This window comes from Mytilus galloprovincialis, chromosome 8 (assembly GCF_965363235.1).
Source record: "Mytilus galloprovincialis chromosome 8, xbMytGall1.hap1.1, whole genome shotgun sequence".
NCBI lineage: Eukaryota > Metazoa > Mollusca > Bivalvia > Mytilida > Mytilidae > Mytilus > Mytilus galloprovincialis.
Window position 1 is genome coordinate 14306686 of NC_134845.1, and position 25496 is coordinate 14332181.

Consider the following 25496-nt stretch of genomic DNA (forward strand, 5'->3'; position numbering starts at 1 on the left):
ATGATCGTTTAATTTGTCTCTGAATGGTAAATAGTAATCATCATCTTCTTCGTCGTTGTCGTCTTCGTCGTCATCGTCATCTTCGTCGTTGTCTGACAGTCATCATCTTCTTCGTCGTCATCATCTTCGTCGTCGTCATCATCTTCGTCGTCGTTATCATCTTCGTCGTCGTTATCATCTTCTTCGTCGTTAATCATCTTCGTCGTTATCATCTTCGTCTTCGTTATCATCTTCGTCGTCGTTATCGTCTTCGTCGTCGTTGTCTCTTCATCATCGTTATCTGATATCGTTGTAATATATATTACTAATATTTACAATATATGTAAGGCGAAGTATATTTTTATGAAATTTCCTGAATGTGACGGAAGTAAACTGATCGCTCATTCTTTTATATTATAAATGTAAATGATATATTTTAGCTAATTTTAGAGACCAATTGAAATGATGGACTGGTTGTATTTGATATTCTTGTTTATGCTGACATGGTTCGTCATAGCTCTGATAATGATAGTCTTGGGAGACTGTGATCTTTTACTTCAAATCGCTGAAAAATTCGGAAAATCACCAAGTAAGTGCTTGGAGACTGAAAATATCGATCATATAACAATATTGTATTCCATTGTCCATGTATTTACGTAACGTATACACTTGTAAGTGTGTAATTAGATTATAATATATTTTCTAGTGTAAAAAATGTTGAACTTACGCAAGGGGATTCAAGCACTGCTCTTTTAAAATACAACAGTTTTATGTACATAATATCAATCCTTATCATGTATTTTTTTACAGTCTATCTGTCGTTTATAGTGATCAAAACTCTTTGCATAATTTCATGTATACCTGTAATTATACTTTATATCTCCAGCGCTTGACTTTACATCTTCAGCGCTGGACTTTACATCTCCAGCGCTTGATGTTACATCTCCCGCGCTTGACTTTACATCTCCAGCGCTTGATTTTACATCTCCAGCGCTAGATTTTACATCTCCAGCGCTGGACTTTACATCTCCAGCGCTAGACTTTGCATATCTCCAGCGCTAGATTTTACACATCTCCAGCGCTAGACTTTACATCCCCAGCGCTAGACTTTACATCTTCAGCGCTTGACTTTACATCTCCAGCGCTAGACTTTAGATCTCCAGCGCTGGACTTTACATCTCCAGCGCTAGACTTTACATCTTCAGCGCAGGACTTTACATCTCCAGCGCTAGACTTTACATCTCTAGCGCTAGACTTTACATCTCCAGCGCTAGACTTTACACATCTTCAGCGCAGGACTTTAAAGGACACTTTATAATCTGTGTGAGACCAACAGGGCTCCGTAAGATTGAGACAGCTCTCCACAAGAATTAAACTGTTAGCATTTACTAGAATTTCATACTTTTCATGCTTTTGTAATGAACATATTCAAGTATTGAAAAATTGTTTACTAAAATCTGTCGGGTTCTTGTTTATGTGCATTTATGAGCTTTGTTTCATAGGCTTTTCTGTGATTAAAATAAAATGCTATCTTACAAGAAAGGCGAATTAATTCATCAACTCTTATATAACAATGTTAAGAATAAGGAATACTAAATAGTAAAATAAAAAAAAATACTCAAAGGAAAATTCAAATCGGAGAGTCCGCTACCAAATGGCAAAATCAAAAGATCAAACGAAAGGAAAACAACTGTCAAATTCAGATCTCTGACATAGTACAGACATTTCCGTATGTAGAAAATGGTGGAACCAGTTGCATCTTAAGTATGTTTGAAATGCCGCATTTACTATCAGACGACTGTTCTGGCACTAAACTATATAAGACTGCTTAGCATTTCGCCAGTTGTGACAATATCAACCAAATCATAATGGTTACCATACAACATAGGTCGTGTCGATTTCAGTTGTTTTTCCTCGTAACTCTGTTAGAGTAAATGTTTGCGTAAGGAGCACAGTCAACCCTGTTTACTCTGGTAACTGTTGTCTTTTCAAAAAATAATTTGATCTAACATTAAGATATTTATGCATAAGGAGAGATGTGGGGTAAACACCTATAAGATAGCTACTCGGCGACTTAAATTTCCAAATATCATAAACCGATCGAGTTGGGTTTTTGTTGAAGGAAGGCGTCCTTGCAAGAATTTGCATTGCCTTCCAAAGCGTCATAATTATTTTGACTAACAAATTATCAATCATGTTTTCAGTTTTGTGTTCATAAAATGCACATATTGTATAAAGAGTATGTATTTTAGGCTCTTTAAAGAATAAAGTAGTTTGGATAACTGGGTCATCTAGTGGTATCGGCGAATGTTTAGCTTATGAATTGTCTAAAGTGGGATGCAAACTGATTCTATCTGCTCGGCGAAAAGACGAATTAGAGCGAGTCAGAGGACAATGTATTGGTAAGGTTTAAATGTCAATTGTATAGGACAAGAAGTAGAAGGTTAGTGATACAGTCGAGCAACTTTTGGGAGAAGTTTTTTAACCATATTATTTCTTTCGATTTTGTTAAGCTTTTTACAGTAAATATTGGCATGAAAACATCATATGTTAAATTTAAAAGACAAACAGGGCGGTGGACTTGGATATATAGAATACACTTCTCCCATCGGTAAACTCCTGAAGTCCGTTTGATTATTAGGGATGTAAAAATACGCAGCCACGTTCGAATTACAAATAAAAAGATTTAACACAACATATTACTTGCATAAATATAGCAAATCAACTCAACATTCAAGACACAAGTAGCTCGTCCTACGTGTAAATAAAACTGAATCAAATCTCAATCTTAAAACAAGCACACTATTAAACGCTAAATTAAAGAACAAAGCGACACATTAATTGAACGCATAACTATTATATAAGGCACAGTTTTAAATTAAAAGTATATGTATTGCAACCACAATAGATTGTCGATCAACAGAAAACCATTTTTTTTCGTTACAATACAATTATCACAATTTTTATATCAAACTTCGTATTTAATACTTGCATGTTTCTACATTAAATCTTTAGAGAAATGGGGTGTGAAGGCGGATGATATCTTAGTGGTACCGTTAGATATGGTAGAATTTGATACTCATGCAGCAGCTGTCGAGAAAGTCATTAATAAATTTGGGCAGGTGAGTGAAATGTATTAATTTTCAAAATATTGACATCCACACCCATATGTACATTGTTTAAGATCTTACATCGTGTATTTAAGTTGCGTTTATTATGTGGTTTGTATTGTTCTTTTGTTTATAAACTTTTCTTATTTTATTTTGTTTTAATGCTGTTTTTTTTTGTTTTGTTTATCTGAACACGTTTCAGTATATGTTTGTAGATTTTCAGTTGTGTTTATTAATTCTATCACTGTATTCTGACCGCCCAGTGACAAACATGCCATGATGACGAGAACAATTATTGCGAAGAGAAGGTTTTGCAAAGAGAATCTACTAGAATGAACGGTGAAATGAGTGTGTAAAGGATAAGGGAAATCAATTGTGCCATGCAACAGGTCACATACGGACCGTTGCACCTTCGTTACGCATCGATTTTAATGCCCCAAATCCAACTGGACGTAACTATGTATTCATACATCCATCCTCTTCTGCTTTAATGAAAAAATAGCTACCGGGCATGATGGCCATGTTTCTATACTTCAGTTATCTATAAGAGTTCGTTCTTTGTTCTTTTGTCATACTTCCGTGCATACCATAGCGAGAACAACTCTTGTACAGAGGAGACTATTATGCTAACAGTTTTTATGACAAAAGTTATGCCACACTTACTTTCATACATACATTGTAACTGTGAATAACTATACTACTTATTGTTTTATATCAGACATTTATTATGACCACAACAGTTTTTAGTGAACAAATAACTTTAACTTTAACAGAAGTCATGGTGATATGGTGAACACAACAACTGTTCCTATTATGTATAAAAAAGATGTGGTATGATTGCCAATGAGGCCAATAATCAAGATACCAAATGACAATGAAATTAACAACTATAGGTAACCGTACGGCCTTCGACAATGAGCAAAACCCATACCACATATTCAGCTATAAAAGTCCCCGAAATGACAAATGTAAAACAGTTCAAACGAGAAAACTAACGGCCTAGTTCATGTACACTAAATGAGCAAACTACAAATATGTAACACATCAACAAACGACAACCACCGAATTAAAGTGCTTGTTCGAACAAAAAGGATTTCATTTTCGACAATTGACGTATACTTTTAGTGATGATTCTGGTAGGACCTGTGTTTCAGAATCGCTTACACTGTGTTTCTCATGATTGACATTAAAGTCAACAACAATGGGCAATCGCTGGGTTTTTGAATAGTTTCCTTTTTATTTCGGTAGGTTGACATTTTAGTCAACAATGCTGGACGATCACAGAGAGCTGAATGGATAAAGACATCATTAGAAGTGGACCAACAAGTTTTGAATGTAAATGTACTTGGAGTGCTCTCCCTTACAAAGCTTGTTTTACCGTACATGCTCAAAAGGAATGAAGGACATATTGTAAACATGAGCAGTATTGCTGGAAAAATAGGTACATTCACAATACAATTTTCAAACGATGGATGAAACAAAATTAAAACAATTTAAATTACATTAAATTTATTGTTTAAAGTTTATTTTACTGATTTATTGTATGGACACTTTTTTTAACTGTTTGAACATTATATGTCTTCATTAGCTTATCTCTAAAAGAACAATTCTAGATTTACATTTGCTGATAACCGAGCTTGGAAAAAAAATGATAGCAAATTGAATATGTAATGGCAATTTCGAATAACCTTAACGACTAATTTTAAAAATTATGTAGTAGGATTTTACAATTTTAAAATGTTACCAAAACATATTAAAAGCTGTTACAAAATGTGATACTTAGTGAGCCATGACTATAAACATGCAACTGAAAATTGACGACATGATTTTAAAATGTAAAAAGGTATAACAAAAATACTGAACTCCAATTGAGCACTTAATGTGAAAATGATATTTTGACATTCATTCAAAAAGCCAACAGCTTACCTAAGCATTGGGATGCAAAATCTTTCTAAGATAAGTTTTTGAAATCTTTGAAAATGTACATACTCTGAAAAATATGATTTGTAAGGGAAGTTTTATCTCATAACTATTGTTCATTACAATATATGTATATAGAGCTTGTACGAAACATATTGAATGAAATCTGAAGAATCATTGATTACCGTTTCCATTTTACAGGGGCACCGTTTTCTGGATCTTACACTGGAGCTAAACATGCAATTCAGGTAATTAATTCCATATCTACTCAAATGAGGTATCTATTTGCCTGTTTTGATTTGATACATTTTTTTTTATTTTAGTAGCTCTAAAAAGTATCTCTAATCCAAATGTGTTTGTACTCTTATATAATAGACAAAAAACACCATGATAGTGTTAAAATGTCTTCTTTATTTAAAGTCGTTTCTGATAAAGATATGCAAAAATTATCTTGATTATTTTTCTTACTCTAAATAATTTGTTCAATTCATCAATTTAATACATTTTACAGGGTTGGTTTGATGCCTTGAGAATTGAGGTTCTCGAAAACAACATAGCAGTCACAAATCTGTGCCCAGGACCAGTATTTTCAAATCTTTTGGATATTGCTTTCGTAGGGGAAGCTGGAAAGGTAAATATAATTATTGTTCACTGATTAATACTCCCTGTAACCTTTGAACCTTTTGAATTTTACATTTTATTTTCTGCGTGTGAAATGAGAACATGGAGTTAATTGACACTGTATATTGTTATGTTATATATTATAAACACTGGGCTGAAGTGTGGCTTTAAAAAACTTAATACAAATATTTAAGAGGCAACATTTAAATTGCTTGACATTTGATCACATGATGTTACTGTGTTTACACAAATAGGTTATTTTTCTTTTCAAATCACACTGTTTATTCAAAAAGGTATTTGCCATTGTACAAAACTCTGGAAATATATATACAGACATTTTGAGTTATACGTCAACGGGTAGAACAAAAGACATACAGAGGGCAGCGCAGAGTCTTCAACAAAAGACAAATATCCTTATATCATCCCAATTATCGAAGTTACAATATTAAACATCATTGCATTGTAAAATATGTCTTTTAATTGGCCAATGATTGATTGTCCCATTTTTGCTACACATTTCATGTTTAACATTCTAAATTATTTACAATTCTGAGTATGTGTAGATGATACAAACACAGGTTAATTCGTATATAATTCAACATTAAACGATCTGCATTTTATTTGCTGTATAATTGTTATATGTTGTGTCAGAATAACTTTTGTGACCTGTAGGGGAACATTGATATGATCTACAAGCTTAACATTTATCATACTGATAAATAGGTACTGAAGCAGAAAATGGAGCCTACTGACAAACGGATGAAAACAACACGTTGTGCAGAATTAAGTGCCATAGCAATAGCCAATAAACTTGATGAATGCTGGATTGCCTTGAATCCTGTCCTTTTTCTTACATATGCAAATCAATACTCCCCAGTGTTGGGGAAATTGTAAGTATACTATTGGAATCTTGGAAGATGCTTTGTAGGAAAAAACATCACGTACACTATAACATAATTCAAAGATTAAAACTGAAACCAAGGATATTCCAACAATTCACGGAATTTGATGCGACTGTCCTACAAGCGAGAGGTAAAGCTAGCTATAAAACCAGTTTTAATCCACGATTTCCTACATAAAAGAATGCCTGTACCAAATCACCAATTCGTTTGTTGTGTTTGACCTTTTGATTTTGTCATTTGATTGCAGACTTTCCATATTGAGTTTTCTTTGGAGTTCGTTTTTTTGTTATTTTATTTTTTTTGACATGATCACAAGTCCATGTTCACTGAACAGTACAATCTTGGTCAAAACACTCATTTTGGCATATACCTGAATATCAAACAGTTAACTTGATAATGAACATGTGTACAAAGTTTCTGGTTGCTGTGACTTCACAGTACCTTCATCGTTACATTTCTATGATTTGTGAGCTGTGAGAGCTGCGTCAATACTCTTACTTTGTATATATATGTTAAAAAGTTTACTTCATAATGAACATAACAACTGAAATTCAAGATGATCTGATTTACCTTGATAAAAAAAACTTTAAACTGATATTGACTGATGGAAGGCACAGACCGAAAAAAACAATCCCCCATCAACAAGTTTAGCTATGAGCATTATAATACACACACTGTTCCTAGCTGCTAGAAAAGTGGTATGGTTTTAATTTGTGTTATAAAAAAATTAAGATTAACGAAGTAAGCCTTTTTTATGTATATATGTGTAGGTTAAGATGCAGCTTCAAAATCGAATTGCATATAGTTATGAGTAAATACAAATTCCTTATATAATATATTCAAATATATAAGTGACAAACTTTCTTTCTTTTTAGTGTATCTTCTAGTTTGATGTATGAATTTATTGTAGAATTAGGTTTTGTTCAATTTATTTATTTTATTGACTTTTACTTTGTCATATTTATGTTTTAGTGTTGGAAAGAAGTTTGGTTTGAAAATAATGAAGAGATTGAGAGAAGGTCGTTAAATAAAAGAAATGTGTTCGTTACAAACATACAATTCTTGAAAGACTTCAAATTATTTATAAGGGTTATTTCCTATTTTTGTATTTATTCTATTAAATGCATAATAAAAAAAGAAAATTAGAAATTACCTATTCAAGGATTGTTGTGAATCATATGCGGAAATAGAAATATTCCAAAGATCAGCGTACATGAAACCTAAGTGTCTTTTTTTTTGCAATAGCCAAAACGTAAAGGCAATATTAGATAAACAAAAACCGGGAAAAACTAGTATGAGATGAAAACAACAGAATAACAGAAACAATGAAATACAGCAAAAACAAACGCCAACATACATATGCCGTACTTGGTGCTTAGAAAAATTGTAGTTTGAATCTGGTTTTAAAACATGTTGAATGCATCTTTCCAATTGGACTTGAAATAACAAATTCAAAAGGTTATTAGGTCAGCCTCATGTCTTGACTTACTTAATAATAAAATTAACAATAAGGGTCGGTTTAGAACAAACATTTGCAACCTGATGGACGAGGTAAGCCTTCCAATTATGAACTTTCCATTTATCTGAAGCACATTTAGCATCTCCAAGTTGAAACGATATTTCAGAGCGGGTTTCCTACAATGAGTTATTTTTATAACTATTTGTTACAGAAGTAATTGCCTCAAATAATTTCATCCATTCCAACAAATATCAAGGAAGAGTTAAATGAATAATTCATATTTCAACTAGTATTTGCGTCAGATTACCTGTGATATCCTCCAGCTATACAATCCTGTTCTCATTTTCTTGTTTATGATAGCATGTGACTAAACCATGGAGGTTTACTGGCACTAAACACCAATACGGTTGAAACTGGCCGAGAAGATGCAAGTGTATCTCTGAGTTTGTTTTGAGAATTTTGTATGGATATTGCATTAGTGTTCGGTGCTTAATTTTGGAGTATTTTATTCCTTATTAGCTTAGTTTTCATTGTTCTCTGTATTTTATGTATTTTTCTTGGCTAAAACAGTCTTACATTTCAAAACTTTTCCGTTATACTTTATACCTTCAGGGTCTTATGGACCGATGGTTTATGAATTTGTTGATGTCTTAAGTGTTTTACAACATATTTCAACAGTTTTGATGCTTTTCAAAGAATATGATTGTCAACGGATGATATCAGGAGTATCGTTAATCGTCCCAGGTTTTCAGTAGATTTGAAAAGCCAATTTTCACGTACGAAATATTTCTAATGAATTCCAAGAATTCCCTTAAACATTATAAGTGCAATTCTTACGCAAAACATTGTTCTTGTTATCATTGTGAGACAAAAGACAATCTCTCATCAACATCCGATGTTGTGTTTCCCTGTAAGGGCAGAGGATATCGTGGCAAACAATAACACCTGATTTCAGTGAGATTGAGACATAGGGATTAACGGATTGGATAAATAAACTAGAGACTCTAAAGAGCCTGTGTCGCTCACCTTGGTATATGTGAATATTAAACAAAGGAAGCAGATGGATTCATGACAAAATGGTGTTTTGGTGATGGTGATGTGTTTGTACGTCTTACTTTACTGAACATTTTTGCTGCTTACAGATATCTCTATCTATAATGAACTTGGCCCAGTAGTTTCAGTGGAAAATGTTGGTAAAAATTTACAAATTTTATGAAAATTGTTAAAAATTTACTATAAAGGACAATAACTCCTAAAGGGGTCAATTGACCATTTCAGTCATGTTGACTTATTTGTAAATCTTACTTTTCTGTACATTATTGCTGATTAAAGTTTATCTCTATCTATAATAATATTCAAGATAATAACCAAAAACAGTAAAATTTCCTTAAAATTACCAATTTAGGGGCATCAACCCAACAACAGGTTGTCCGATTCATCTGAAAATTTCAGGGCAGATAGGTCTTAATCTGTTAAACAATTTTACCCCTATGTCAGATTTGCTCTAAATGCTTTGGTTTTTGAGTTATAAGCCAAAAACTGCATTTTACTCCTATGTTCTATTTTAAACCATGGCGGCCATCTTGGTTTGATGATCGGGTCACCGGACACATTTTTAAAACTAAATACTCCAAAGATGATTGTGGCCAAGTTTGGATTAATTTGGCTTAGTAGTTTCAGAGGAGAATATTTTTGTAATAAATTACTAAGATTTACGAAAAATGGTTAAAAATTGACTATAAAGGACAATAACTCCTAAAGGGTCAACTGACCATTTCGGTCATGTTGACTTATTTGTAAATCTTACTTTGCTGAACATTATTGCCGTTTACAGTTTATCTCTATCTATAATAATATTCAAAATAATAACCAAAAACAGTAAAATTTCCTTAAAATTACCAATTTAGGGGCATAAACCCGACAACGGGTTGTCCGATTCATCTGAAATTTTCAGGGCAGATAGATCTTGATCTGATAAACAATTTTACCCCCATGTCAGATTTGCTCTAAATGCTTTGGTTTTTGAGTTATAAGCCAAAAACTGCATTTTACCCCTATGTTCTATTTTTAGCCATGGTGGCCATCTTGGTTGGTTGCCCGGGTCACCGGACACGTTTTCTTAAACTAGATACCCCAATGATGATTGTGGCCAAGTTTGGTTTAATTTGGCCCAGTAGTTTCAGAGGAGCAGATTTTTGTAAAAGTTAACGACGACGGACGACGACGGACGCCGGACGCAAAGTGATGGGAAAAGCTCACTTTGCCCTGTGGGCCAGGTGAGCTAAATAGAGGTATTTTTCTAGGAACCTCAAATAAAGAACAACTAATAACAATTTAGACATTGAACACTTTATTTACCATACATAAATAAATCTATTAATCTCAAGTCTATGAAAATAGAGAAAAGACCAAAATGTCTTGATCTAACTATAATTATTATAATAAAATAAAATTAAAATGAGCAAATGATGAAAGATAATAATGAGTCTGTTTTCCTTGTGATAATTGCGATTTGTCTTGAATATATGGTCGTAGTAATGTGTTATCGGTGTTTTTATCCTGACTATAAAGTATTGATTATCTTTTAGTATGATTTTCCATTCTAATATTTGAAGCAATGATTTTGGTGTTATATGTTTAGAACATGATTTATAGGTAGAGTTTGAAGCCTAATGATTCTTATTTTTTTCCTGCTACGTTGTTGATTATGTTCTATATTACTGCTCGTTTATCTGTTATCTTTAGTGGACATATTGTTAACTCAAGTCTTTAAAATTTTAGCTATGAAATATGTTAACACACTGAATAATTGTGTTGTATTTTATAATGTCTGAACCTGTTATTTGGTGATTGCTTTATAGAGGATGTGTAAGTGCTTTTTTTTTCTCTAATGAATTAAAACATTTCAATGGTGTATGTTTATGTGATGGATATTACTTCATTGAATAATTTGTCACAATTTTCAATGACCTATCTATTTATCTTTCATTTCTATCAGTAGTACATAATTGTCAAACTGAACCATTTGTCCATTTCAATCTCTTAAATCTACCCAGTTTAAATAAATAACAATTGTACTTTAACAATACTACAATATCAAACAACAATTAATATTTATGCATTAAAACTAACTCAGGATTAAGAGTAAAACGACTGGCACTTAGAACTTTAACAAGGTTAAAATGACGTAAATTTAACAGACATATATACCCATATACAAAAAGTTATAAACAGTGTTGAGCCTTCATATCTGTTCATTTTTAATCAAGTGAACTTTTATTGCTTGAATCCATCTCCATGTGTAACGAGTTTTATTAAAAATTTGACTTTGGTCATTTACAATTTTTTTGTAATCTTGTAATATGAATAAAAGATTACTTAATTACCTTTGATGGTCTTTATAGTTCCTACTTTAAGTTGTAGATTTTGAATTGAATTTACGATGTTAAAATATTCTCTGTACTTCCATTCACGTTTAGAATGTGCGTATTATAGTAGGAGTTTGATATTAATTATAATAATATAAATTTTATTATATTTTCATATGAGCTTTTAATTAACTGAAATTTACTTTTTTCCTTATTTTTGTTTACTAATTTTATCATTTTTATTACTATTGCCTGTTCGTTTGAATAATCACATAGTACATTGTAGTATTATAATATTTAAAAAGAATCCCGTTTAGGTATTTTTAGATAAAAACTTAAAACAAATAGTTTTACCTCAACCAACAAATGTAACAATTACTGGGTATTAACATAACACTTAAATTTAAAATTGAAATTTTCCTGAATTTTAATCATAATAGATTAAACTTAAACAACTGCCATTTTCTTACAAAGAAATTACCCAGAGGGGCATAACTGTTTTTTCCTGATTTAACTTGTTTAAATACTTCTACAACAGAAAACGTTAACATTACCCTTTTAAAGACAACAATTTAACAGCTATTATCACTTCATTCTTTTTCAAAATAAAATATCAATTCATAAAGTTAAAAATTCAGTAAATCTTTACACAAGTTTTGTAACATATAAAGGCAATGTACATTGTTTCACAATGCATACACGCTTAAAGCACACACAAACACAGATATCTGTACATGTGCTAGGCAATAGAACTACACAGATTACAATTAATTGGAAAGAGACAAATTTGTGTCCTGAAAATTTACACTCGGGAATTCACGAAAGACTTCTTTACAGCTGTAAAATTATAAGATCAAACTATTTTCGTTTTGTAATCAGTTCTTGGCAATAAACTACTTCCAACTTCGTTTTGTGCGCTGTTTTTGCTGACGACCGTAAAAGTCAATATTGTGTTGATAATTTCATATACAACGTTTAATTAAATTGCAACAAAATGAATTTTAAGATTTGTACAAGAAAATATTTTTTCATGAACCTTATTACAGTTGTAAAGAGTAGTCTTGTAAATTTAGCTGCCTATTTGATAACAAAACAAAATAAGAAAAAGTCAATATGTATATCTTAAAATGTCATGTATGTATGTCAATTATTATTTATAAACATTATTCATAACATTTTCTACGTCTGATTCATTACACTTCAGTCAAAAAGACTGTTGTAGATCTATACAACAACAGCATTTGACATACTGCCAAAATTGTGTTAAGTGGGACATTAATGACATTCAACATTTTGTATTTCTACAATTAAGTTCATTTACTGAAAAAACTGAATCCAAATAGAAACATACTACATGTAGGTATTTTATAAAACTTGATAATATTTTATAACAAGATAACCATTGAAATGAAGTGAAGTATACATATATACCTAATATAATGTTGTAAAATGTATTTATCAATAAGAAATCTCAAAACATACAACTATATGTTTAAATTGCATAATATAGTACAAGGAAAAAGGTACAGATCAATGTTAATGAAAAGCTAAAAAAAAAAGATTTTTTTACATGAGATTCAAATTACAAAGTATCTTCATAAAAGAGTTCTTTAAAAAGACTATAAAATACAATACCTATTACAATCAGAAGCAACTCTTTACCTAATTTGTTACACTACAACATTTTGTCAAATTCGAAACCTTTGCATAATCATTCGTAATTCGGATGTTGACTTGACTATATCATACGTTAAGATGTTTAACATCACAAACTCGATATTGTTTTTATTTAATAATTCCCAAAACTTCAATTTCCTTTTTGAGCGTAAAGGGAAGTTGCAATAAAATTTCTAATTCTATTGTTCATTAAAACTCAAACTGTTCCTAAAACTAGTAAATACTTCTCAGTTTTAGTAGTTGATTCCTTATATACGAACCTTCGAAGCATGCCTTTCCCCCTAGCCAACATTAATTAAATATGAGAATTTTTCTAATATTGCACTTAAAAAGAACCACAACATATGCCTATAATGTGTCCTGACAATGGCAAAGAAAACAGAATACTATTAAGCACACTAAGCTGCAAGTTTTCTTTACATGAAAGGGAACGTTAAAGATCATATTGAAATGATCCAGTCCTTGACACAGGCATATGGTTGTTTGTTTAATTTTGCTTTGGTTGATTGCGAATAAAAAAATAAGATCACTAATAGCCAATACGAGTTGTCTTTCTTTACTCACATAATGTTAATATGACAGGTAAACAAGTGTTCATTTCTACTTTCTAGTATATAAATTCAAAGATACATTGTCATCGCGTATATCAACATATAAATTCTTATAACGACTCCTTAAATATATTTCTTGAAAATTCTGAAATAAATGTTTCGAGGATGATAGTCGGAAGCTAAGGTCACATGCATATTGCAAATATCAAGTTTTTTTTATGGTATAACGAATTTTAAAGACATCTGTAAAACCGTTCCTATAAATATAGTAATGCTCATTGAGTATGAAACTTTTTTTATTGTTGTAGAAATAGCATGTGGCCTCAACCAGAGCACATCCATCGAACTATCCCAATGCCGTAATAAAAGACTGGATATCAGAGAAACGTTCCTTCCATGGTAACGTAACGTCACATTGTCGTATCAACCACGGAGTGCTTGGAATTCTGCATCTCTGTATGATCGGCGTAGGCATTCAAGGTGGCAAGTCGGGTATCCTTAAGATGTGTCAAATTAGAACTAATGACGATCAAAAAGTGAATCTGTAATTACAAAGATAGAGGTTATAGATTCATTCAAGTATTTTTTTTCTCTTATCTTCAAGTAAAATGTAATTAAATTAACCGTATGTTACCAATGATTATCAAGTGTTGATAATTTCAAATCAAATGTCAGTAAAATGCGTTAAGGGATTATCTACTATTAATATCAAATCTACACTAATGTACCAAACAATTCTACCGTAACTTAAAAGTAGACTTTGCCAAGTTAAATGGCTAGTTTTCTTGAAAGATTGACCTGAGTGAGCAAAGTCGATTATATAGAGCCCTCTGTTCTGAAAAAGTTCAAGGTCAAAACGTAATGCAATCTTAACTAATTTCGAAAGAAACTTGGTCGATTCAACACAAAATAAAAACAAACTTCATATACTTGACCAAAAGATATGCCACTTTTACAAAATCATTCATATATGCAATGTAAAAGATGACTGTTATCAGTAACGGTAGATTTAGAAAATGCGACAGCAATTCAAAATAACTTGATGCAAAAGCTCTTATCTTTTTCAATGCTACCTGTGAAATGAATCAATTTGGCACAACGTGTTTTGCTTTGTATTGTTTCTATTGACTACTGTGACATTCAAACAATGATATGCAACAGTAACAAAGCCTCATTAGTGACTGGTTTATGCATTAACCAACCAAAAAAGAATCATTCCAGAGATTACACACTAACAAAATATATGCATAAATAACTTAATCGAAAGAGCTTTAATATATCGTAATAAACGAACTTACACATGACTAGGTTACTCAAGATGTTACTTTGAAATCAATTGTAACCGAATCGATCTGTTTTTTCGCAGAAAACATATGAATGGGATTCTATTTGATTTTAATGTCTTAATTGAATTTCATTAAACTACCTTTTTAGATTATGTGCTTAACTGAAGTGTCACTTGAGTAGGTTTTAGTGTGTGTTAACCATGATTAAATTTGTTTATGGTATTTATTTACATATGGGTATTTTAATGATAAATGCTATTGTTTTATATTGTTATTTGACAGTTTGAATCATATTATTTCTGTCTGTCCTGATGAGCACGTGGTTAACTGCTTCGTTGAACTTATAGTTTTGTTGAACTTACTTTTCTTGTTGACTATTATTTGTTAATACTCAAGTTTCATCGTCAAGTCTTTTAATGTAGTCGTGTATATCAACAAAATCAGATTAAATACAATGATTTTGAAACTCATTTCAATTTTTTCCAACACTTAAACACTAATATGTTCTAAGAATGTATACACTACATTATGCTTTATTTTGTAATATTAAGGTACACTCCTCTGTCCAGACAATCATTGGAATCTATTTGAATCAAAATGCTATAAAATCATCGATGATGTCGTCAGTTATGATGAAGGAAAAGCAAAATGCATGAACGAAAATCTCCATGCAACACTGATGATGACTAACACAACACAAGAGGCCCAAATTTTCAATTTAATGTTGTATATGTTGTAAGTATACTTTTCAATCATACTAAAAAATTGCCATGAAATATATATATATAAAATTATTTCAGTGATTAAATTTTACGATCCTTTACGATATATATCTACTTAAGCTGCAATCAATTCCATCATGATGCATAATATATCATATACTTTGTTACAACTTTAGATTCTAATCTTCCGCAGATCTGCAGATTAAACATTGATGTGCTGATATTTACATTTCAAAGTAATCAATACATGTTATTGTTTTACATTCAATAACCGATATGACATTTACGCAGAATTACGGAAATTGAATCATCAAAATAATATGTTAAACAAAATTGATTGATGACATGAATGTCCTGTATTGTAGGAAATTCTTTTTTTTTTTATATAAATCTTGAATACTTAATTTCATCAAATTTTCCAAACTATTCTTTATTATTTCGTTGCATATTCAAGATCATCAAGTAATTTCACAAAATGTATTAAATAAATCGTCAAATAACAAATAATGAAGAATTTCATTTCTTAGCAACTTTAATAGTTTAGATCATTGAAATTGTTTATAAAGTGAATGATATATCACTTGCATAGTTTTCTATTGCTTAACATTTGATTTCATTTAAATGTGTTGTCCATCAATCTAAAATGTTCAAATGCATTGGTGAAAAAATACACATATAACATAAAGCGAGGTGTGCGATATGGTATTATCGCCCCACAAAGGTTTTATCTATATTTCTTCAAATGTTCGCGTTATTAATGAAACCTTTTGCAAGCGTCTTAAAAGTTACCTTACTACACATGCTACAGTGAATTAAAAAGAACTATTTTTATTTGTCAAAGAATCGTTATCGTTTAACGAAATTTCAACTAAGTTAAACGCTGTCATCGAATCAAAATCAAAATATTTCCTACTAAATATAAACATTATATAACTATAACACATAGCTCAGAGGGCGATAGAGCAGGTTGTTACCCCGAGAAAACATTGTCAATTGTGGCGAAGCGAATCATTATTGCCATTTACAGATGAATGTTATTTAAAAGTATTTTCTATAACTTCACGTACATAACAACGTTATGGGTATTAGAGAAATCAACAGAAGTGAAGCAAAATGTCTTTTTTTTTTACAGTCAAATAATAGAATCGGAGCCAAAATGTAGAACTCGGGTTTAGTTTGTTACCCCGATTTTGTTTTTTGTCCATGGATTTATGAGTTTTGAAAAGTTGCCTTTATTTAATAACTTTTAATAACTTGATGTAATTCAGTTCATTGTCTATTGAATTATTGATTTTTGATTGGTCTAGACGAGAGGGTGCCATTCAAACAATTGGTCACCCGCTTAGCCATGTGATAGAGTAAATTAACACCCTCGTATTAGCTTACATGAAGTATAATAAAAGGGTGTGTGGTATGATTCTTAATAAAGACAACAATTCACCAGAGTTCAAATAAAGTTGAATTCAACTTTGTATTTGTTTAGCCTTATAAATATTTTGATATTAGCGTCACTGGTGAGTCTTATGTAGACGAGGCGCCCGTCTGGTATATTAAATTATAATCCTGATACTTTTGATAACTATATAAACACGATAAACAAATTTAAATATATCTTATATAAAAAAGAAAAGATGTGGTATTATTGCCACTAAGACAACCTTCCACCGAAATTAAAATAAAGTGGATGTTAGCAATACTACAGGCAACTGTACGGCCTTCAACAACGAGAAAAACCCATACCGTAATTGACTATATGTAAAGGCCCCACATAAAAAATGAAACGAATGAAATTTGAAAATTTATAACATTACATTTGTACATCTTTATTTTACGACAAAAAAAACCATGCCAACCATAAATCAACGACAACCACAGATCTACATGTACAGGCTCGTGACGTCGAACATTTTTATAACCTTGGACAGTCATGTAACAGTATAACATATTTTCAAGAACTGAGTGTAACACGAGTTGCACTTTTGTTAATTTAACGGATAGGTACAAAGCCCAAAAACAAGTAATATAAAACAATATACACGAGGCAAATCACTGTAAAGCCATAAGATAATTTTTCTATTTGAATTTATCGTTTCACAATTGTATAAAATTGCTTATCTACCTTACCACTTTCTATAGTTAAAACTTTTCGAGATCATGGGCTTTCTCTGAATGAATATGCTCATACCACACATGTATCTATGTTCATGTTAAATTTATATTTTTTTACTAAGATAATAATCATTTTGAATTCGTAAATGATTGCGTCACAAGTATTCCTTTATCTTCATGATAATAACTTGGCATTGTGTTCCTGGTCATTTTTCAGTTAGTTATTTTGAAAGCCAAAATGTTGGTGGACAATTCAACTCAAGTTATTTTTTTTATTTCGTATCCAAAATTTAACGGTGAAAATGTTTATGAAGATAACAGTTAAAGGACTTGTATTTTAGATCGGTCTTCTTAATTTTCTTGGTAGACTTTGGCCGTGTTCACACCAAACGACATGTACAGTAAACATGTTAATTTAATGTACACTGGTTTCACATTGAATTTGTTCACATCTTTAAACCTTGTTTAGTTACCTGTACATAAGATTTGTTCACACTTTTAAACTATATGTCATTTAAATGTTCATTACGTAGAACTGAATGCAAATTTTTCGGCAACTTTTCTAGCAGTCCGGGAACGACCATTTGACTTAAAAAAAGGGGAGGGGAAGGAATTTTCCCTTGAAAACTATGATATTATGACCCCCAATTAGATACAAAAAAAATATATTCTGGTCATACAGATGGAAAAAAAATCTGAATCTAGAGTTTCTCCAATCATTATAATGTTAAATATTAAAAAAAAAATGATTGCTAGCATCGAAAAAACTGAATAAAAACGTTCGCGCGAAACATATTCTGACTAGATCAGAATAAAACATATAACCACCCCCTTTTTTGAATTTAAGTGGTTGCTACTTTATGAAAGCTATTTTGATGTTTTGCAGTAGTTTAAAGATACTATAGATGCTTGATTATGCATTAGAAAAAGTAAGCCGCAGCAGCGTGCTTACAGACGAATAAAAAGGAATTGAGGTGTTAAGGATCACTACATTTCTATCGTTTCTGTTTGGTTAGAATGGTATTTTTCTCTAAGGAGTATTTAGCAATGGGAGGGGGTATTGTTTTGATTTCTGAGTATATTTTAATGGATCTGAGATACAAGACAAACAATACAATTTACCTAACACATGTATATAAATGCATTTATGAGTGAATCGTTGTTTAAGTAAAGACCAATGGCAAATATTTCCGTGTACGTCCAGTCGATTCGGGAAGACCTTGTCAAATAAATTATGTGTTTGGCAATGATGATCAGGATTCTTTTAGTCTCGATAAGGGGCTAATAAAGCTACCTAAAGCTTTTTTTTCTATAACAAATTAATATATTTAAGTCAAAGTTTTGACAAATATTACTGTAAAGAACTTTATTAATAATTGTTATAAATATCAATTTTATTTAAAAATCGTTTCTTCCTAAAATATACATGGTAAAATTAATGTTCTAAATGCCTAGTTTTATGTACACTAACCTACATAAGGCCTACATTGACTATCGACTGTATGTAAACTAAACATGATTTACACTTCATGTAAACATTGAGCTTTATCAAAGGGAACGTAATTAAGTTAAGTTGACGTGTGAGTTACACTTACACAACACGAAGTTTAGGTCAATGTGAACACGGCCTTAGTGATAGTGGGTTGACTTATACTGACGTTGAACGGATTCACTTTATATCAATTCGATTTTTATTTTTTTCCGGCATTGCATTTAATCATGACTTCCTGTTCTTTCAATGATGTTGATGTAGAAAATTTTTCTATGGTTAATAGCAACCGATTTTAAATATATGCTTTCTTATCAACAGAAAGCATTCTATAATACGGTCTTATTTGTAATACATTTTGTGTTTTTGTCATTGTTAATACATGTTCCAGGTTTTTAAAGAGACACTAGCTGTCAAAGTTAATGTTTATTTAAATCATTTGAATGCCGCGTTCACACAAAACGCCATGTTCATTAAACATGTTTACAATTAGTTTAATGTTATGTACACAGGTTTCACATACAATTTGTTCAATCTATACACCTAGTGTAAATACCTGTACATAATATTTTTTCACACTTGTAAACTATATGTCATTTAAATTCTCATTACATCAAATCGAATTCAAAATTCTCGGACAACTTTTTCTAGCAGTTATGAAAGCCATGTTGATGATTTGCAGTACTTTAAAAAAACTGAGGATGTCTCAGTTACCAGAAGCGGCTCCAGGAAATTTTCAAAATGGGTGTCCAAGTCAGGATAAGGGGACGGGGATTACAACCATAGGTCCCGTTAAAATCCATTGATCGCCTAAAAAAGAGGGTTACAACATCCGAAATTCTCCAGGCCTCCAAATTTTTTGGAAAATTGAATGATAATCCCAAGAACCGTTTGGCCACAACATAACAATTTCAAGTTTATTTACAATTTACACAGTGTGTAAATGTTCAGTATGTTAAAATGAACATATGTTCCATAGTTTAGGACTTTATTCTTTAAAGGCTGAAAAATACAGTGTCCTATATTTTGACTTTAGTGGAACCTTCAAACTGTAATTTAACAATGACATAAGAATGTAAGGATTTTACGGGAAAATGCACGAATGGGAACCTGAAAGCTGACAAAAAATTAAAATATAAACAAACGTTGGTAAGAATTTGTAAAATGTCTATACCTTCTCAAATGAGAGTAGGGTAGTCAATTGAATTTAGCCACATCTTTCTTATCATTAAAATAATTTTGTATATTGTTTAAGAATGTGACGTATTCAATATTCTTCCTCGTTTACGTCAATATTAATAGTGTGTGCTATTACGGGAATAATAAACATTTCCCATCACATAGAGCCCGTCGATCCACAATTAGAGCAGTCTGACCAATTAGAATGAAAATAATTCATGTGTGCGTGAATAAATATAAATTTTGCCAAGAGTTGGCCAATTATGCTGATATTTTACCCCTTGCGACATATTTACCATAACGGGCAAACCTATGGTAAAATCACAATACATTCAATGCAAGCCTCCAGGATTTATTTCTTAAAAACAATCCATGGACTCACAATAATGCATCAGTATTTCGTACATATTTTCAACAAGACGCCATCTAGTTATTTTTAGCGATAAACTCCGAATAATAAGGACGTCCATTTTACCCGATATAAGCATAAATGTTCATATTCATGCATTCAGATGCGCATTCTAGAACTACGATGTACTGTGAGCACAAGGGTTTCTAACACATTCCATAACCTAAAGTTGCGCATGATTCAACCTCCTTGCATGACAAATATGTCATTGTTTGAGCAGATTCAGTCTCCACTAATATTTTCTTCGTATGTAAAAACCATTATTTGCAGTGTCTAAAAAGAGTAAAATCACAAAAATACTGAACTCCAAGGAAATATTCAAAACGGAAAGTCCCTAATCAAATGGCGAAATCAAATGATAAAACACATCAACTGTCATATTTCTGACTTGATACAGGCTTTTTCAAATGTAGAAAATATAATCTGGTTTTATAGCGCTAAACCTTTCACTTGTATGACAGTCGCATCAAATTCCATTATATTTACAACTATGTGTGAACAAAACATACGTTATATGTAACATTGTCAAAATAGGGGTACAGCAGCCATCACCGTGTCACAATTCCAATCAGAAAAAAAAAATATTTAACAAAGAAGCACAAAAAGCAAATCAAATTTAACAACCACGTTCATTGCTTACTTATTTGTTTATTTTAAATCAACCCATAAAGGATTGAAATATTTGAAGTCCTGTGACTGCATGGCTAGGTTCATATCAACTAAAGAGCATGAAATAAACAACACAACTAGCCACTGTAATCAAACATATCATGTAACATCATTCTCAAAGGATAACATTTTTAAAAATCACAAATCTGTCCTTCTTTCAGTACTTGGTACAAACACTTCACAAAACTCCGTATAAAGAAGATCATGAAGATGTTCGATTAAACATCTTTCTAAAGGGTTGATTTCTATTTTTTTAGTAATGAAATATATTCAACTAGTGTTGTCAATCAGATGTGGATTTGAAATAACAATAAAGTATTGCTGAATCTTAGATTACACTCTCTGCAATTTTACAGCAACATTAGGACCTTTTATTTTCGACGCTTTACCCAACTATTCCCCATGCTCAATTACAAGGAAGCTATGTAACCAAAAGTGCTGATGTTGATATGAAAAAAACATGTGTCTTTTTACGCATTGCAAGTAAAGGACACATAACGTGATATCAAAATGCCAGTTAAAGGGCGTGATTGTGGCTAGCACAATTGGACCATATAGGTGGTCAACCATGAAACATATATCAGAAACCGTCCATAAACTGGCTTTAACTTTACCACAATGGCAGGCTATGTATACTTGGGTCCATTCGTTATTCGTTTTAAGAAATCATAAAACAATAATGGTAAGAAATAAGTAACATGATATATATTTTAATGAAATCACAATGAGAGTCTCACCGATAAGGAGCTCGTTATCTACCAAAAATAACAACAAAGGCATCAATACTATAATCACACAAATACATTTACAAGCATTGGTTTGTTGCAAAAAAGATATCAAAAATGCAAATGATCACGAAAAAAAAGAAGTTAAAGAATCAAGTTTATCATGAATAGAAAAGAGATGTTTTCAATCACCGTTTCTTAGCCGATTTGATAATATGTCAATCTGACCTATATAACAATCAACGTTTTTGAATTGTTAACATTCTTGACTGTGAAACTAAAGGTAATATATTCGTATATATTAACTTTTTATTCGCGATTCTTTGTTAATATATAATGAATACATCTGTAGGTTTTCGAAATGGCTAACGTAGATTTGATAGTATGTTGGTGAACCCAGCGACCATCACTACAGTATTATCATAGTATCTAACACTTGGTTAATGACGTAACAACTGAAACGAGATTGTAAACATGGTAAATAAAATTGAGAATGGAAATGGGACAAATGTCAAAGAGACAACAACTCGACCATAGAACAGACAACAGCAGAAGGTCACAAGCAGGTTTGCAATGAAGCGAAAACATTTCGCACACGGAAGCGTCCTTCAGCTGTCCCCTGAACAATTATATATACTAGTTCAGTGATAATGAACGCCATACTAAACTCTAAACTATACACAAGAAACAAAAATTAAAAATAATACAATACTAAATGCAATGTTATAAAACTAGATACATCAGGAATTTACCATGTATAACGTTGTGTGTATTCAAATAAGGAGATGTGATATGATTTCTAATGTGACAACTATTTACCAAAATTCCAATGAGGTGGATGTAAGCAAATATAGGCTTCAACAACGAAAAACGGCAAAACCTTATAATTGGCTACAAAAAGCCCCGACATTAAATATATAAAACAATTCCATTGGGTGTTTATCAATTCTTCATCCCTAACAACAAGAGGACACTTAATACAGATTTGAGATTACTTACAATTACTATGAAATATTGACTGCTATTTAAAACAAATTACAACAATTAAATAAAAATGTACATGAAAATTAGACAAAAATTGATTACACATTCAATATCCAATGAATTTAATTAAAGACATCAGAGAAATACACAACCTTGTGCCCTGTCAGCATACAGGTATCGACAGGTTGAAGTATCGTAAATCTAAATATGTGTTTTAACAGTAATGTTTTATAGGATGTTAATTTACTAAAGAAAAAATAAATATATGTAGGACTCGGGGGTGCGATAAGGATGATGAAGTGTGATGATTGTGACGCTGAAATGCGATGGTCGTCGCCGAAGTGCAACTGTCCTTATACTAGTGTGCGATGGTGTACATGTAGTACAATTTACAGATATTTAGTTATAATAAAGCTTACTTTCTCATAAGTTAGTATATAAATACCAAACATTCATTTTTTTCTCCATTTGCAGTGAAAAAACATGTGGTCTATTTTGATTTTTTTTTTTTTTTTTTTTTTTTACAGCAGCCGTTTGCATGATTTGTTGATTTTGTTTCGTTTTAACTAATTAATATTAGAGGATAATTAGTTCCAGTCTTTAATGGTTTGACCAAAAAAAAAGAAAATTTGTAGCTGTCTTTATTACAATGAATTTGTCTGTAAGATTCTTTATGGGTGGATCTTGTAGTAGACTGACTCTGCTGTTATAAATTTTACGATGGAATGGCAATATTTTCATTTACAATTTTGTGAAACATTATAAGCCTTGTTCTTTGTCATGTAATGCTTTCCAATTCATGGTGTTTAACATCTCAGGCACACTGCTGGTATTGTAATGTCTGTGAACAGTATTCTAACTTTGGTCTTGTAAGTGTATGGTATGCTCTTTAATTGTTTGTGATTTTACTTTAAGATTTCTTCTGATGAAGCATACCTGTAAGAATTTATTTGCTTTAGCGGAGGTTTGTTGGATGTTGGTGTTCCATTTTAGGTTTGCAGCAATGGTGATACCTAAGTATTTTGCATGGTTTACTGTTTTTAATATGTGTCCATACAAGTTGTTATAAAAATGGATTGTATTTCACTTTGTTGTTATGTTCATGGTGCTACATTTGTCTGGATGGAAATACATAAGCTAATCTTTTTTTCCATTGTATGGCAGCTTCTTTGTCCACTTGAAGCTTGATGCAGTCGTTTGGAGATTTTATTTGTCGGTAGATTATACTGTCATCTGCAAAGTGTCTGATTTTCTATGTTGGATGTATTCTGGGAGGTCGTTTATGTAAATTAAGAATAGTATCCATCGGTCCTAGTACTGTACCCTGTGGAACACCTGATGAGACTGGTATTGTTGAAGACGACATGTTTTCTAAAAGTACTGTGTGTGTTCTGTTGAAGAGAAATGATTCAACCCAGTTGATGATTTGATCTGATATGCCTTCCTTTTTAGAGTTATCTTTTGCGGTACATGTACATTGTCGAAAGCTTTATGAAAATCCATGAGTATAAGATCTGTTTGTATGTTCTTGTCATTGTTTTGTGATTATTCATGTATCAGGGAAAAACTTGGGACTCACATGAACGCTTTGCTCTAAATCCATGTTGTAATTCATATAGTGTGTTATTGGTTTCTAGATGGTTCATCATGCTGCTTACAAAGATGTGTTCTAGTAACTTGCAAGCTTTGCATGTTAAGGATAAAGGTCTATAATTGCCTTGGTTGTGTTTTTGTCCTTTTTTAAATACAGGTGTGATGTTTGAATGGTTCCAGTCAGATGGTACTTTGCCTGTTTGTAATGGTCTAGTCAAAATTAATACGAGTATGTCTGTACATATTTCAAAGTTTTGTTTTAGTACTCAGCCTGCGATGGTGTAAGGACCAGTAGCTTCATTAGGGTTTTATGTTTTTGATAAATTTGTTAACACCATCCCTAGATATTGTAATGGGTTCCATTTTCGGTTCTTTTACTATCTGGAATGTTAGAGTTTGCTTCAGATGTAAAAGAAGACTGAAATTGCTTTCTAAGATGGACTTGAGTGCAGTGTACCCTCACTTTGCAGAGGAGCTATGCCATTGTTTTCATTTTTCTGGATTTTAATGTAAGAATAGAGTTTTGTATGTGTATTTTTGAAGCATGGTTGATTTGGCTTCTTTATTTCAAAACCAAAATCATATTTTCTATATATCGCCAAAACGAGTTTCTCATTCTTTCTGGAGCCTGGTTTTAATTTCGTGATATGTTTTTTTATACTTGGGATTTTCCTTTTTTTTTATGTTTGTTTTTCTTGTTGATGATCTTTTTCAGTTGGTTATTTACCAAAGGTAGTATTGATT

The 25496-nt window shown here is 31.6% G+C and overlaps 1 protein-coding gene across 1 annotated transcript; it reads left to right on the forward strand.

Annotated features, from left to right (window-relative positions):
- The first annotated feature begins 385 nt into the window (after positions 1-385).
- Positions 386-7676, forward strand: LOC143085137 (dehydrogenase/reductase SDR family member 7-like). Its single transcript, XM_076261321.1, has 8 exons — positions 386-568; positions 2232-2381; positions 2995-3101; positions 4338-4530; positions 5211-5257; positions 5521-5640; positions 6354-6520; positions 7505-7676. Exons 1-8 carry the CDS (start codon positions 442-444, stop codon positions 7557-7559), a joined length of 966 nt encoding a protein of 321 aa, XP_076117436.1. The 5' UTR covers positions 386-441; the 3' UTR covers positions 7560-7676.
- Positions 7677-25496: the final 17820 nt, after the last annotated feature.

Bases quoted from the DNA above. Each gene is read 5' to 3' on its own strand.
- LOC143085137 (XM_076261321.1), top strand. From the start codon at position 442: ATGATGGACTGGTTGTATTTGATATTCTTGTTTATGCTGACATGGTTC. The intron at 569-2,231 runs GTAAGTGCTTGG...TATGTATTTTAG, and splicing joins AAAATTCGGAAAATCACCAA to GCTCTTTAAAGAATAAAGTA. The intron at 4,531-5,210 runs GTACATTCACAA...TCCATTTTACAG, and splicing joins CAGTATTGCTGGAAAAATAG to GGGCACCGTTTTCTGGATCT.